The sequence below is a fragment of the Calliphora vicina genome, chromosome 2 (assembly GCF_958450345.1).
Source record: "Calliphora vicina chromosome 2, idCalVici1.1, whole genome shotgun sequence".
NCBI classification, from domain to species: domain Eukaryota; kingdom Metazoa; phylum Arthropoda; class Insecta; order Diptera; family Calliphoridae; genus Calliphora; species Calliphora vicina.
In genome coordinates this window covers 77355306-77372522 of record NC_088781.1, presented here as the reverse complement: position 1 = coordinate 77372522, position 17217 = coordinate 77355306, and the positions used below count along the sequence as shown (strand labels likewise).

The window sequence follows — 17217 nt, the reverse complement described above, 5'->3', positions numbered from 1 at the left end:
AAACTCAAATTGAAAGAGATGCTTCACTGATTTTTGAATTTGCGAGGTTGAATAGATTATTGATCAATCCTAATAAAACCAATATAATGCGCTTTAGACCACATTCTTTGAGTATTAACAACAATTTTAATGTATATGTAGACGGACAAATTGTGCAGGAAACCCATTCGGTAAAGTATTTAGGAATAACGCTTCAAAGCAACTTATCTTGGGATCTGCATATCAATGATGTGAAGAGGAAGATAGCTCCAGCTATAGGAATTTTATATAAATTAAAGAACAAACTAGAAAAAAAATCTAAAGTGTTGATATATCAATCCTTGATTCAATCTCACTTCAATTACTTGGCCATTGTATATGCTCACAATAAAACTAACACTCTACTTAAATCTCTTCAATGTATGCAAAACAAAGCATTAAAAATTGTATTCAATTTACCGTTGTTGTATCAACTATTTCTTTATATAAAGAAATAAGCAAAACAATATTACCAATTTATGGGTTGCATGAATATCAAGTTTTAATGTTTGTTTTTAAATGCATTAATAATATTGGTTACCATACTATGCAGTTCACGCAAAATCAAATAAATTTCAATACACGAAACAGAACAAATTTTAGAATTCCTAGATGTAGGTTAGAAACAACCAAACAGCGAATTGATTATATTGGTGGAATTAAATTTAATAATTTTCCACTGGCTCTAAAAACAATTGATCGAATTTCCATTTTTAAGTCCTCTTGTAAGGAATACTTACTTAATACAATTGAAACTCTTTTAATGTAATTGTTATAAAATTTATATAAAATTTGTAATATATATTTTAAGCTACTATTTTTTTTTTTCTTACTTATATTTTATTTGTACATTTATCTTTTGAATTATTTTGCCAACTTGCCTCAATAATGCCTTTTTGGCGCTGAGGCCAAATTGAAATTAGTATAAATGAATTTTGTTCAAATAAAATAAGCAGCTATAGGTATATGTAGTTGCGGAAAAAAAAACCCTTAGCAGCACATGGGGTCCAAATTACCCTCAACTTTTAAAATCACGAAAAACACAACCATTTTGACCCCAAGTCCTCTTAAAGGTTAAAATCCATTTTTGCACTGTTGTTGTAAATTCTAGACCCCAATATATATTTTCCTCAAGTTTCATGAAAATCGGCATAAAAATATTTAACATTTCGCTATTTTTTCATTAGAAATTCCAAATATTGAAAAATTTGACCTTTGACAAAATTTAGTAGCAAATTTTTTTCAAAAACTGAAAAATTTGCATTTTTCTCTAATTTTGGCGATAATACAGTTTTTGGGTCATTTTGAACCAAAGGAATTTTCAGCACTTAACATTTAGGCCTAGTGTCACAATATTCCACCCGGCACTCTTCAAAATTTTAACAAAATTTTTTTTCCATGCAACTGATTGTCACTCTAATATATGGGGCATTTCACGTCAAGTGAACCAACTTTTGAAATCGACGTCTTCCGATCGCGATGAAATTTGCACCAATGTTAGTTCTATTGGATAGTAATTCTGACACCATTTTTCAACAAGATCGGTCAAGAACTCTCTGAGTTATAGGAGGTCAAAATTTGACATTTTGGCCAAACAGGTGTTTTTTTTATCCATATAACTTATTACCTATTGTTCTTAGCAAAATGTGTCCCAAATAGTTTAGATAGCTATTTACGCAATCTTTCGAAAAAAAAAATTAAAAAAATTTAATAAAATATTTTTGATTTTTTTTTTAAATCAAAAATATTTTTGACTTTTTTTTCAAAATGGGCCCTTTTTATTTTTTTTTTTTATTTTTTTAAGAAAGCTTAGGTCTTTTCCTAAGCGACCTATATGGTCGCTTAGTGGGATGCGAGTGGGATATCTATCAAAAAAAATATTTTGTAACTCAAGATTTAAATTTTTTTATTTTTTTTGCAAAATCAAAAACTTTGTTGACTTTTTTTAAAAAAATGGACCCATTTTTTAATTTTTTTTTTGCTCAGAAGAAAGCTTATGTGTTTTCCTTTAACACCCTTTTTGTCGCTTAGTGGGATGCGAGTGGGATATCTATAAAAAAAATGTTTTGTAACTCAAGTAGCATAATGTTGTCAAATAACAGTGCTGTAATGGCAGACTGTAACATATCTGTGGGCATTGTTAAATAAAAGCTTTCAGTTGATTTGATCGTAAGTTGGCAACGTTGTATTCGAATATTCAGTTAAAGAACATTGTAGAAAGTACACCACAGATGGCGTATGATCTGGAATATTCGAACTTTGACAGTTAAAGAGCTTTCTAGATGGTAATGCAGTGTTATAAATAGTGGCAGAGGTTGCAGTCGTGAGTCAGTTTATCAGAAACGCTTCCAGATGCGCATCCAGAAATCGTTGCCCGATTTGGCTCAAATTTTCAGCACTTAACATTTAGGCCTAGTGTCACAATATTCCACCCGGCACTCTTCAAAATTTTAACAAAATTTTTTTTCCATACAACTGATTGTCACTCTGTTGAATATGGTGTGCCGCAGGGAAGTGGGCTAGGGCCGCTTTTATTCTCAATTTATTTAAATGATATAAAAAACCTTGATTTAAGTGGTCAGCTTTGTATGTTTGCAGATGATGTGTGTGTATTGTATCCATATAAGTATGATTTGGTACTCAAAACTCAAATTGAAAGAGATGCTTCACTGATTTTTGAATTTGCGAGGTTGAATAGATTATTGATCAATCCTAATAAAACCAATATAATGCGCTTTAGACCACATTCTTTGAGTATTAACAACAATTTTAATGTATATGTAGACGGACAAATTGTGCAGGAAACCCATTCGGTAAAGTATTTAGGAATAACGCTTCAAAGCAACTTATCTTGGGATCTGCATATCAATGATGTGAAGAGGAAGATAGCTCCAGCTATAGGAATTTTATATAAATTAAAGAACAAACTAGAAAAAAAATCTAAAGTGTTGATATATCAATCCTTGATTCAATCTCACTTCAATTACTTGGCCATTGTATATGCTCACAATAAAACTAACACTCTACTTAAATCTCTTCAATGTATGCAAAACAAAGCATTAAAAATTGTATTCAATTTACCGTTGTTGTATCAACTATTTCTTTATATAAAGAAATAAGCAAAACAATATTACCAATTTATGGGTTGCATGAATATCAAGTTTTAATGTTTGTTTTTAAATGCATTAATAATATTGGTTACCATACTATGCAGTTCACGCAAAATCAAATAAATTTCAATACACGAAACAGAACAAATTTTAGAATTCCTAGATGTAGGTTAGAAACAACCAAACAGCGAATTGATTATATTGGTGGAATTAAATTTAATAATTTTCCACTGGCTCTAAAAACAATTGATCGAATTTCCATTTTTAAGTCCTCTTGTAAGGAATACTTACTTAATACAATTGAAACTCTTTTAATGTAATTGTTATAAAATTTATATAAAATTTGTAATATATATTTTAAGCTACTATTTTTTTTTTTCTTACTTATATTTTATTTGTACATTTATCTTTTGAATTATTTTGCCAACTTGCCTCAATAATGCCTTTTTGGCGCTGAGGCCAAATTGAAATTAGTATAAATGAATTTTGTTCAAATAAAATAAGCAGCTATAGGTATATGTAGTTGCGGAAAAAAAAACCCTTAGCAGCACATGGGGTCCAAATTACCCTCAACTTTTAAAATCACGAAAAACACAACCATTTTGACCCCAAGTCCTCTTAAAGGTTAAAATCCATTTTTGCACTGTTGTTGTAAATTCTAGACCCCAATATATATTTTCCTCAAGTTTCATGAAAATCGGCATAAAAATATTTAACATTTCGCTATTTTTTCATTAGAAATTCCAAATATTGAAAAATTTGACCTTTGACAAAATTTAGTAGCAAATTTTTTTCAAAAACTGAAAAATTTGCATTTTTCTCTAATTTTGGCGATAATACAGTTTTTGGGTCATTTTGAACCAAAGGAATTTTCAGCACTTAACATTTAGGCCTAGTGTCACAATATTCCACCCGGCACTCTTCAAAATTTTAACAAAATTTTTTTTCCATGCAACTGATTGTCACTCTAATATATGGGGCATTTCACGTCAAGTGAACCAACTTTTGAAATCGACGTCTTCCGATCGCGATGAAATTTGCACCAATGTTAGTTCTATTGGATAGTAATTCTGACACCATTTTTCAACAAGATCGGTCAAGAACTCTCTGAGTTATAGGAGGTCAAAATTTGACATTTTGGCCAAACAGGTGTTTTTTTTATCCATATAACTTATTACCTATTGTTCTTAGCAAAATGTGTCCCAAATAGTTTAGATAGCTATTTACGCAATCTTTCGAAAAAAAAAATTAAAAAAATTTAATAAAATATTTTTGATTTTTTTTTTAAATCAAAAATATTTTTGACTTTTTTTTCAAAATGGGCCCTTTTTATTTTTTTTTTTTATTTTTTTAAGAAAGCTTAGGTCTTTTCCTAAGCGACCTATATGGTCGCTTAGTGGGATGCGAGTGGGATATCTATCAAAAAAAATATTTTGTAACTCAAGATTTAAATTTTTTTATTTTTTTTGCAAAATCAAAAACTTTGTTGACTTTTTTTAAAAAAATGGACCCATTTTTTAATTTTTTTTTTGCTCAGAAGAAAGCTTATGTGTTTTCCTTTAACACCCTTTTTGTCGCTTAGTGGGATGCGAGTGGGATATCTATAAAAAAAATGTTTTGTAACTCAAGTAGCATAATGTTGTCAAATAACAGTGCTGTAATGGCAGACTGTAACATATCTGTGGGCATTGTTAAATAAAAGCTTTCAGTTGATTTGATCGTAAGTTGGCAACGTTGTATTCGAATATTCAGTTAAAGAACATTGTAGAAAGTACACCACAGATGGCGTATGATCTGGAATATTCGAACTTTGACAGTTAAAGAGCTTTCTAGATGGTAATGCATTGTTATAAATAGTGGCAGAGGTTGCAGTCGTGAGTCAGTTTATCAGAAACGCTTTTCGAATAAACATCATCTAAGTGCCTTAAAGTGTGTTGTGTTTTTCAAGTAAATTCGTGTACATTATAAATTGTGTCTGTAATTCTGAGAATTTATAAACGTGTATAAAAAACATTGAGTGGCTATTTAATTCTGTTGTTGTTGTACATTTTAAAGAAATAAAGAGTTTTTAGAATTTTCAAACTACTAAACGGCTTTTATTTGCAATCAAAAGTATCCGGTTTATTTAAAGGAAATAAACCAGCGTTTTGAAAAGGTTAAAACGTAACAATTGGTGTCAGAAGTGGGATTGCAAAATAATAAGCATGAAGTTTGAGGAACTAAAAGTTGAACAACTCAAGAAAGAACTGAGTAAGTTGGAGTTACCAACAGCAGGTAATAAGGCGGAATTGCAGAAGAGGCTCATAGATGAATTTAAGCGCCGTGATATTGACATCGGTGCTTACGAATTCGAGTATAAGGAAGAAATGGAAGTTTCTACACGTTCAACAACAAGCAGCTTAGATTTAAGCACAATGTTCGCGGATATGATGGAAAAAATGAAAACAGCCAACGAGAAACTTCTGTCTGAAGTTAAAGAAGTTCAAGAAACTTCTAAAGTAAACAACGAGAACCTGGAAGCGAAAATGAACGAAAATTCGAAACAGCTTGCGAAGGTTAAAACTGAACTTCTTGCTGAAGTTAAAGAAGAAAATAAAATAATGGAAATGAAATTTTAAGAAACTTCTAGAGTCAACAACGAGAAACTTCTTGCCGACAATGAGAAACTTCGTGCTGAGGTTAAAGCTGAAGTCAAAGAAACTATCAAACACTTAGCTGAAATGGAAGCGAAACTTCAAGAATCCTCTAGAGCTACAGATGAAAAAATTCAGGAAATGTCTGAGGTTTTTAACACCAGAGTGGATGTCGTTGACAAAAAGGTGTCCGAATTAGAGAGCGGCCTAGAAAAACAATCCCAAGATGTTGATAATAAATTTCTCGATCTGGAAATGAAAATTAATAATCTTCAATGCCAAGACGGACCGATGCGAATTATTTCAGAAACATCGAGTAGAATAAAGGCTCCTAGTTTTGATGGCAGCACACCATTTAATGTTTTCAAGTTCCAGTTTGATACAGTTGCCAAAAGAAATGTATGGAGTAATGAAGAAAGAGCTATAGAATTGATTTTGGCCTTGAAAGGGAACGCAGCAATAGTTCTTGAAAGCGTACCAGTAAGTAACAGAAATAGCTATGATGACATAATGGATGCTCTACAACGTAAGTATGGTGGAGAACACATGAAAGAAATATACCGAATGGAATTGCGTGGTAGAGTACAAAAACCTAATGAGACGCTACAAGACTTTGCGGCAGAAATCGAACGTTTGATGCACTTACATATCCAGACGAAAACCATCCGTTATTGGACCATTTCAAGATTGAGGCATTTGTGATTGGGCTTTGTGACCCTGATGTAAAACATGCGGTTTATGCCACACGGAAGTCAACATTTGCGGAAACCGTTTCATTCGCGTTGGCACAAGAAACAGCTAAATTAATGTCTAAGCCGCAAATATGCAAGGTACGGAATATCGAGGTTATAGCTGAAAATGAGAGAAATATAGCCAGTGAAATAAAAGAGGCAGTTTTAGAGGCTTTAAATGAGAAGCAAGGTAAAGCTAAAATCAAATGCTATAACTGCGGAAAAACTGGTCATATTCAGCGAAACTGCAAAGCACCGAGAAAACGAACCAGATCTGTTTCGCCTCCAAGAAACAACCAGCCGTCAAATCATCAATCGTCACAAGAATCATCTTTAAACTAAAACGAGCTAGCACTATGGGGCAAGAGCTAGCTCCCACATCTGAGGGCCCCACAATCTCCATATCAGTAATGCAGCAGAAAAATAGCAATCTTACGGCTAGTGGATACATCAACGGTCAGAAGCACATTTTTACTATAGACACAGGAGCGTCGCAGTCCATTGTCAAGCCCGATTTAGTTGCCGATATTGTGGACAAAGTAATCATTGGTGCTGATTTCATGATTACTCAAGGCATTACTTTGGATATGGGACAAAAAGTTATGATTTGGCGAAATGTGGAAATACCCCTTGACGTCGGATATGAAAATAGGACTCAAGTAAGAAAGCTAGTTACCGTCGAGCATCAGAGACTACCACCACAGTCAGAAACTTTAGTATGGGCCTGTATGGAGGGAGATTGTGAGGACAACAGTTTGTGGGTGGTAGAATCAGCAGAAATAAAAAGTGATCTTATAACAGCAAAAGCCCTCGTTAAACCCTGCAACAACAAAATAGTTCCTGTAAGAGTGCTTAACCTGTCCAGCTCTGTAAAAGTCGTTAAGCCAAATTCCGAAATAGGTCGATGCACTTCAGCAGAGGCAGTAATAAATTGCGAGAAAAACCCGGAACATGCCAATAAATCCACCAAGGAACACGAGCTACTAGCGGAATATGTGGGCAAATGGGTAGGAGGATTAGCGCCGCCCGATAGAAATAAGGCCAAGCAGCTTCTGAAGAAACATACCTCGGTCTTCGCCTTAAAAAGTCAAAGCCAAGGTAGAACGGCAATTGTAAAGCATCAAATAAATACTGGCGAAGCGAGGCCCATAAAGCAGGTGCCTAGAAGTATTCCTCTAGCAAAACGAAGTGAGGTGAAGGAGTTGGTTAACGAAATGGAGCGGGATGGAGTAATCGAACCATCTTCAAGTCCTTGGAGCTCGCTGTTGTGTTAGTTAAAAAGAAAGACGGCAGCACTTGGTTTTGCGTCGATTATAGAAAGCTGAACGACGTTACCAAAAATGACAGCTACCCGCTACCAAGAATTGACGACACCCTGGACACATTAGCTGGAACAAAATGGTTCTCCACATTGGACTTGCAAAGTGGTTATTGGCAGGTAGAGATTGCAGAAAAAGACAAAGAGAAAACTGCGTTTAGTGCTAGTGATGGATTATGGCAGTTTAATATGATGCCCTTTGGACTCTGCAATGCTCCAGCCACATTCGAGCGTTTAATGGAACATGTGTTGAAAGGACTTCACTGGAAGACATGTTTGGTGTACCTCGATGACATAATTGTCATGGGGAAGTCTTTCGATGAACACTTGAAAAACCTTGAAGAAGTCCTGAAACGAATAGCAGCGGCTGGACTAAAACTTAGCGTAAAGAAATGTGCATTGTTCTAGAAAGAAGTTAAGTATTTAGGGCATCGCGTAACAGCAGACGGCATATCAACAGATGAGGATAAAATACGAGCCGTAAAGGACTGGCCTCGTCCGAGAAATCTTCACGAATTGCACAGTTTTCTAGGCCTTTGCACGTACTACCGACGATTTGTACCGAATTTTGCCAGTGTTGCCGCAAGCCTACATGAGCTAACGTAGAAGTCGCGAGCTTTCCTGTGGAGTGAATCTCAAGAACAGGCATTCCTTCAGTTAAAGGAATTGTTGTGTACAGCACCAATTTTGGCATATCCCATCCCAGGGGCTAAGTTTGTGCTAGACAGCGATGCGAGTGGATACGGAATAGGTGGTGTGCTTTCGCAGGTGATCAACGGGACGAAAAAGGTCAAAAGGAGAAATTACTGCGTAACGCGACGTGAACTCCTAGCAGTATTAGAGTGTGTGAAGCATTTCCACAAGTATTTGTATGGTCAGCACTTCCAACTGAGAACCGATCATTCTGCCCTCAGGTGGTTGTTGCAATTTAAACAACCTGGCTCGTTGGATTGAGCGGCTTCAGAGCTATGACTTTAGCATCGAGCACCGGAAGGGTTTGAAACACGGCAATGCGGACGCGTTCTCAAGACGGCCTTGCAACGTGGAATGCAAGCATTGCGCAAAAGCCGAGAGAAAGGAATGTGTCATTGACGTTCGACTAATGCATATAGAGTCCAGTGCAGATTGGTCTGTATCGCAGAGAAATGACCCCATACTGTCAAAAATAATATCGGCAAAAGAAGAAGGCAGAAGGCCAACCCGCAATGAAATATCGGCCGAAAATCCTCTGATGAAATCATATTGGGCCCTATGGAATAGTCTACAATTGTTAAATGGCTGCTTATACCGCATATGGGAAAGTGCTGACGGTAAAACAGTGACAAATCTAATTGTTGTACCATCCTCTAAAATAAACGAAGTAATGAAAGAGTTTCATGACGGGACCAGTGGTGGTCATCTTGGTGTGACAAAAACCTTAGAGAAGCTAAAAAAACGTTTTTATTGGGTGGGTTGTCAGCAAGCAGTAGCCGATTGGGTAGCCAATTGCCCACAATGCATAGCAGCGAAGGGCCCAGTAAGAAGAAGTCGTGGACAACTTCAGCAGTATAACTCAGGTGCGCCATTCGAGCGGATTGCGATGGATGTAGCAGGCCCTTTCCCTGTCAGTGATGCTGGAAACCGTTACGTTCTAGTGATTATGGATTATTTCAGCAAATGGCCAGAGGTATATGCAATACCCAATCAGGAAGCTAAAACGGTTATAAGCGTATTTGTGAACAACTGGGTGTGTCGCTATGGTGTTCCACTGGAGTTGCACTCGGATCAGGGTAGAAATTTTGAATCCGCCGTGTTCAAGGAAATGTGCGATTTATACGGAATAAGAAAACCCAGAACAACGCCACTGCATCCTCAATCTGATGGCATGGTCGAAAGATTCAATCGCACCCTGGAGGAATATTTAAGAAAAGTGGTCAGTGCACACCAGAAGGACTGGGATGAACACATACCAAAATTTCTATTGGCATACAGGTCAGCTGTTCATGACTCGACCTCTCGAACACCTGCAAAAATTGTCTTCGGGACAGAACTCAAGTTGCCTGGTGATTTAGAATTCGGTATTAAGCCCTCATCAAATAATGAAAACACTTCCCAAGAGCAAGATGACCTTAACGAACTTCACGAATTCGTACGCAGACGAATAAAAATGACCAGCGACAAAATGAAAGCCAGATACGATCGAGCAGCGAATTCTGGGGGATTTAATGAAGGCCAACTTGTACTGCTGTATAACCCACAACGCAAGAAAGGACTGTCTCCCAAACTACAAACCCATTGGGATGGACCATACAAGGTGATTAAGAAATTAAACGATGTGGTGTACAGAATACAGAAAGAAAAGAGCCCGAGATCTAAAATGAAGGTCGTACATCTAGAACGACTAGCTGCCTATGGGAGAAGTGAATCTATGCCTATTCGGGACGAACAGGCTTAAGCGGGGGGCAGTGTTACGAAATTGTACTTGAATTCAAATATAACGATTTTAACGGCTGATTTAAAAGTAGCATAATGTTGTCAAATAACAGTGCTGTAATGGCAGACTGTAACATATCTGTGGGTATTGTTAAATAAAAGCTTTCAGTTGATTTGATCGTAAGTTGGCAACGTTGTATTCGAATATTCAGTTAAAGAACATTGTAGAAAGTACACCACAGATGGCGTATGATCTGGAATATTCGAACTTTGACAGTTAAAGAGCTTTCTAGATGGTAATGCAGTGTTATAAATAGTGGCAGAGGTTGCAGTCGTGAGTCAGTTTATCAGAAACGCTTCCAGATGCGCATCCAGAAATCGTTGCCCGATTTGGCTCAAATTTTCAGCACTTAACATTTAGGCCTAGTGTCACAATATTCCACCCGGCACTCTTCAAAATTTTAACAAAATTTTTTTTCCATACAACTGATTGTCACTCTGTTGAATATGGTGTGCCGCAGGGAAGTGGGCTAGGGCCGCTTTTATTCTCAATTTATTTAAATGATATAAAAAACCTTGATTTAAGTGGTCAGCTTTGTATGTTTGCAGATGATGTGTGTGTATTGTATCCATATAAGTATGATTTGGTACTCAAAACTCAAATTGAAAGAGATGCTTCACTGATTTTTGAATTTGCGAGGTTGAATAGATTATTGATCAATCCTAATAAAACCAATATAATGCGCTTTAGACCACATTCTTTGAGTATTAACAACAATTTTAATGTATATGTAGACGGACAAATTGTGCAGGAAACCCATTCGGTAAAGTATTTAGGAATAACGCTTCAAAGCAACTTATCTTGGGATCTGCATATCAATGATGTGAAGAGGAAGATAGCTCCAGCTATAGGAATTTTATATAAATTAAAGAACAAACTAGAAAAAAAATCTAAAGTGTTGATATATCAATCCTTGATTCAATCTCACTTCAATTACTTGGCCATTGTATATGCTCACAATAAAACTAACACTCTACTTAAATCTCTTCAATGTATGCAAAACAAAGCATTAAAAATTGTATTCAATTTACCGTTGTTGTATCAACTATTTCTTTATATAAAGAAATAAGCAAAACAATATTACCAATTTATGGGTTGCATGAATATCAAGTTTTAATGTTTGTTTTTAAATGCATTAATAATATTGGTTACCATACTATGCAGTTCACGCAAAATCAAATAAATTTCAATACACGAAACAGAACAAATTTTAGAATTCCTAGATGTAGGTTAGAAACAACCAAACAGCGAATTGATTATATTGGTGGAATTAAATTTAATAATTTTCCACTGGCTCTAAAAACAATTGATCGAATTTCCATTTTTAAGTCCTCTTGTAAGGAATACTTACTTAATACAATTGAAACTCTTTTAATGTAATTGTTATAAAATTTATATAAAATTTGTAATATATATTTTAAGCTACTATTTTTTTTTTTCTTACTTATATTTTATTTGTACATTTATCTTTTGAATTATTTTGCCAACTTGCCTCAATAATGCCTTTTTGGCGCTGAGGCCAAATTGAAATTAGTATAAATGAATTTTGTTCAAATAAAATAAGCAGCTATAGGTATATGTAGTTGCGGAAAAAAAAACCCTTAGCAGCACATGGGGTCCAAATTACCCTCAACTTTTAAAATCACGAAAAACACAACCATTTTGACCCCAAGTCCTCTTAAAGGTTAAAATCCATTTTTGCACTGTTGTTGTAAATTCTAGACCCCAATATATATTTTCCTCAAGTTTCATGAAAATCGGCATAAAAATATTTAACATTTCGCTATTTTTTCATTAGAAATTCCAAATATTGAAAAATTTGACCTTTGACAAAATTTAGTAGCAAATTTTTTTCAAAAACTGAAAAATTTGCATTTTTCTCTAATTTTGGCGATAATACAGTTTTTGGGTCATTTTGAACCAAAGGAATTTTCAGCACTTAACATTTAGGCCTAGTGTCACAATATTCCACCCGGCACTCTTCAAAATTTTAACAAAATTTTTTTTCCATGCAACTGATTGTCACTCTAATATATGGGGCATTTCACGTCAAGTGAACCAACTTTTGAAATCGACGTCTTCCGATCGCGATGAAATTTGCACCAATGTTAGTTCTATTGGATAGTAATTCTGACACCATTTTTCAACAAGATCGGTCAAGAACTCTCTGAGTTATAGGAGGTCAAAATTTGACATTTTGGCCAAACAGGTGTTTTTTTTATCCATATAACTTATTACCTATTGTTCTTAGCAAAATGTGTCCCAAATAGTTTAGATAGCTATTTACGCAATCTTTCGAAAAAAAAAATTAAAAAAATTTAATAAAATATTTTTGATTTTTTTTTTAAATCAAAAATATTTTTGACTTTTTTTTCAAAATGGGCCCTTTTTATTTTTTTTTTTTATTTTTTTAAGAAAGCTTAGGTCTTTTCCTAAGCGACCTATATGGTCGCTTAGTGGGATGCGAGTGGGATATCTATCAAAAAAAATATTTTGTAACTCAAGATTTAAATTTTTTTAATTTTTTTGCAAAATCAAAAACTTTGTTGACTTTTTTTAAAAAAATGGACCCATTTTTTAATTTTTTTTTTGCTCAGAAGAAAGCTTATGTGTTTTCCTTTAACACCCTTTTTGTCGCTTAGTGGGATGCGAGTGGGATATCTATAAAAAAAATGTTTTGTAACTCAAGACATACAATTTTTTACTTTTTTTGAAAATTAAAAACCTTTTTGACTTTTTTTTTCCAAAATGGACTCTTTTTTTATTAATTTTTTTCTCAAAAGAAAGCTTAAGTCTTTTCCTTTAAAACCTTTTTGGTCGCTTAGTGGGATGCGAGTGGGATATCTATCAAAATAAATGTTTTGTAACTCAAGACAAAGGTTTTTAAATTGATTTTTTTCATATTTGTGTGTAAGTGTTTCTAAAACCTTAAAAATAAAAACCACAACAACTGACCGATAATAGCCACTGGAGGGGTGCAATATGAGGCCGACCGCTATTAATTTTCCACCCCCAAAATTTGTCTGAGTTTTGTATCTTGCGGCTTTTTTAGTCAATCCTAGAGGTAGTTTTCAGCGCACGTGATTTTCATTGTTAAAATATCAGGTGCCCCAGAAACAAATTTTTGGAATCAAGTGGAAATATTTTATGGCCCTTCTCCGAAGTACCAGTTTATTTATTATTTTATGACATTTGACTTTAAGAAGTGGGTGGAGAGGTAGAAGTTGACAGGTAGGTTATTTATATGGTGGTTTATTTTTATTATTATTTGTAACATTTGGTTAAACTAGGTACTTTAGTATGTAAGCCCTTCTTGACCCTAATAAAATATTTTAGACTCATTCATTAAAACGTACTACCTATATGATCTTAAAAAACTATTTATTGTCATTCTGAAGACATACGGAAATCAGTTTTTTAGAAACAGCGTTAAAGTTAAGACGTGTGTTATTTACATAAATACTTACAAAATTCAAAATGTCTACGACTTCTAAAAAGGCTAAGGTTGAAAATGAAATTTATTCGTCTTTTTGTTTTAATCCCTTTAACAAAATGAAGCCCAGATCATCAGATATGCGAAATATTTCCGACGGCTTATTTAAAAAATTCCCTACGCTGTCAAAACGATTGAAAATTTGTGGATCATGCAGGAAAGAGCTCGGAAAGTTGAACGAATTACCGAATTTGAATAGTAATGAGCCTTGCGTTGAAGTTATTCCAGATGAAGACAAAAGTAATTCCGAGAATGAAGACAGAACTGTTGATGATGATGGTTATTCTAACTTTTCAAATTCAACGAATGAGTGTCGAAACCAATACCATAAGGATGCAGTAGAAGTTCTTGAACAAATAAAAGAGAAATACAAAACGTCACAGAGTGAAGCTGAAAGAATTCAACTTCTCACGCTTGCTCCAAGAACATGGAGTTCTGCAAAAACAATGACTGAGTTTGGAACGTCTCAACGAAAAGCAAGAATTGCTAAATAATTGGTTGCTCCCAAACAAAAAGAAGGGAAAAACTTTGGAGTGCGATATTAAATCTCTAATAACTCAGTTTTATCAGCGAGATGATATGAGTCGCCTGATGCCAGGGATGAAAGACTGGATGTCTGTACGAATCGATGGCAAGAAAGTTCAAATGCAGAAGAGAATGGTTCTCTGTAACCTGAATGAATTATTCGCAACATTTCAATCTGAATACGATGATGTCAAAATTGGATTCACAAAATTTACACAACTGAGGCCAAAACATTGCGTTTTGGCAGGAAGCAGCGGAACTCACACAGTATGTGTTTGTATTTACCATGAAAATGTTAAATTGATGTTGAAGGAAATCAACTTAAATTACTTAAAAGATGATTCATCAGAAGATTTACACCATTACCGCGATTGCCTTAAATTGACTATGTGCCCTAATGCTACAACTTCTTGCCACTTAGGTGAATGTTCGAATTGCCCGGAAACCACATCCATCAAAGAAAATTTAATCAACTCTTTTGATCGAGAATGTATTGAGGAGTTAAAATTTGAATCTTGCTTTCAGACTGAAAGATGCACACTGAAAACCATAATTTTAAATGTGGATGATTTTGTGGAAGAACTGTGTAGAGGATTGCTAAATTTGAGAACCCATGACTTTTTAGTCAAAGAGCAGTGGTCATTCTTCAAGGACTTGAAAACACATTTGAAGTCTGGTGAATTCATTATTTCATTTGATTTTGCAGATAACTATAAATATGTTCTTCAGGATTCCATACAAGCATTCCACTTCAATAACGACCAAGCAACTATATTCACAGTAGTTATTTACTACATGAAAGAAGAAAACCTGGAACACAAAAGTATGGCAATCATATCCGACGATTTAAAACATGACACCGTTGCAGTTTATGAGTACCAGAAGATAATACTAAATTATCTAAAATCAAAATTTACAGTAGAAAAGGTATACTACGTTTCGGACGGAGCTCGTCCGCAGCGAAATCAGTAGCTGAATCTAATAACGCCAAGAAAGTATTGCCAAAAAAAAGCAGCTAATAAAGGTGACAAATAAGGAGGATAAAAGTATGGATATTTGAAAATTTAAAAACTTCATAAATTAAGTGTAAAAATAGTTATTATATAAATTGATCTATTGTGATTAAGATTAAATTTTACTAAATTATTCATCTTTTTATTATTATTATTATGATTATTATTATTATTATTATTATTATTATTATTATTATTATTATTATTATTATTATTATTATTATTATTATTATTATTATTATTATTATTATTATTATTATTATTATTATTATTATTATTATTATTATTATTATTATTATTATTATTATTATTATTATTATTATTATTATTATTATTATTATTATTATTATTATTATTATTATTATTATTATTATTATTATTATTATTATTATTATTATTATTATTATTATTATTATTATTATTATTATTATTATTATTATTATTATTATTATTATTATTATTATTATTATTATTATTATTATTATTATTATTATTATTATTATTATTATTATTATTATTATTATTATTATTATTATTATTATTATTATTATTATTATTATTATTATTATTATTATTATTATTATTATTATTATTATTATTATTATTATTATTATTATTATTATTATTATTATTATTATTATTATTATTATTATTATTATTATTATTATTATTATTATTATTATTATTATTATTATTATTATTATTATTATTATTATTATTATTATTATTATTATTATTATTATTATTATTATTATTATTATTATTATTATTATTATTATTATTATTATTATTATTATTATTATTATTATTATTATTATTATTATTATTATTATTATTATTATTATTATTATTATTATTATTATTATTATTATTATTATTATTATTATTATTATTATTATTATTATTATTATTATTATTATTATTATTATTATTATTATTATTATTATTATTATTATTATTATTATTATTATTATTATTATTATTATTATTATTATTATTATTATTATTATTATTATAATAATAACAAATTATTATTATTATTATTATTATTATTATTATTATTATTATTACTATTATTATTATTATTATTATTATTATTATTATTATTATTATTATTATTATTATTATTATTATTATTATTACTATTATTATTATTATTATTATTATTATTATTATTATTATTATTATTATTATTATTATTATTATTATTATTATTATTATTATTATTATTATTATTATTATTATTATTATTATTATTATTATTATTATTATTATTATTATTATTATTATTATTATTATTATTATTATTATTATTATTATTATTATTATTATTATTATTATTATTATTATTATTATTATTATTATTATTATTATTATTATTATTATTATTATTATTATTATTATTATTATTATTATTATTATTATTATTATTATTATTATTATTATTATTATTATTATTATTATTATTATTATTATTATTATTATTATTATTATTATTATTATTATTATTATTATTATTATTATTATTATTATTATTATTATTATTATTATTATTATTATTATTATTATTATTATTATTATTATTATTATTATTATTATTATTATTATTATTATTATTATTATTATTATTATTATTATTATTATTATTATTATTATTATTATTATTATTATTATTATTATTATTATTATTATTATTATTATTATTATTATTATTATTATTATTATTATTATTATTATTATTATTATTATTATTATTATTATTATTATTATTATTATTATTATTATTATTATTATTATTATTATTATTATTATTATTATTATTATTATTATTATTATTATTATTATTATTATTATTATTATTATTATTATTATTATTATTATTATTATTATTATTATTATTATT

General features: G+C 31.0%; 1 protein-coding gene across 1 annotated transcript in view; it reads right to left on the bottom strand.

Moving 5' to 3' along the window:
* Nucleotides 1–16968: 16968 nt before the first annotated feature.
* LOC135949959 (uncharacterized protein DDB_G0287625-like) overlaps nucleotides 16969–17217 on the bottom strand; it is a gene marked incomplete at both ends in the record, with an annotated part of 807 nt that continues 558 nt past the window's right edge. The window contains one exon of the mRNA XM_065499419.1: nucleotides 16969–17217. This exon is cut by the window's right edge and continues 558 nt beyond it. Within this exon, the coding sequence (XP_065355491.1) occupies nucleotides 16969–17217 (249 nt within the window).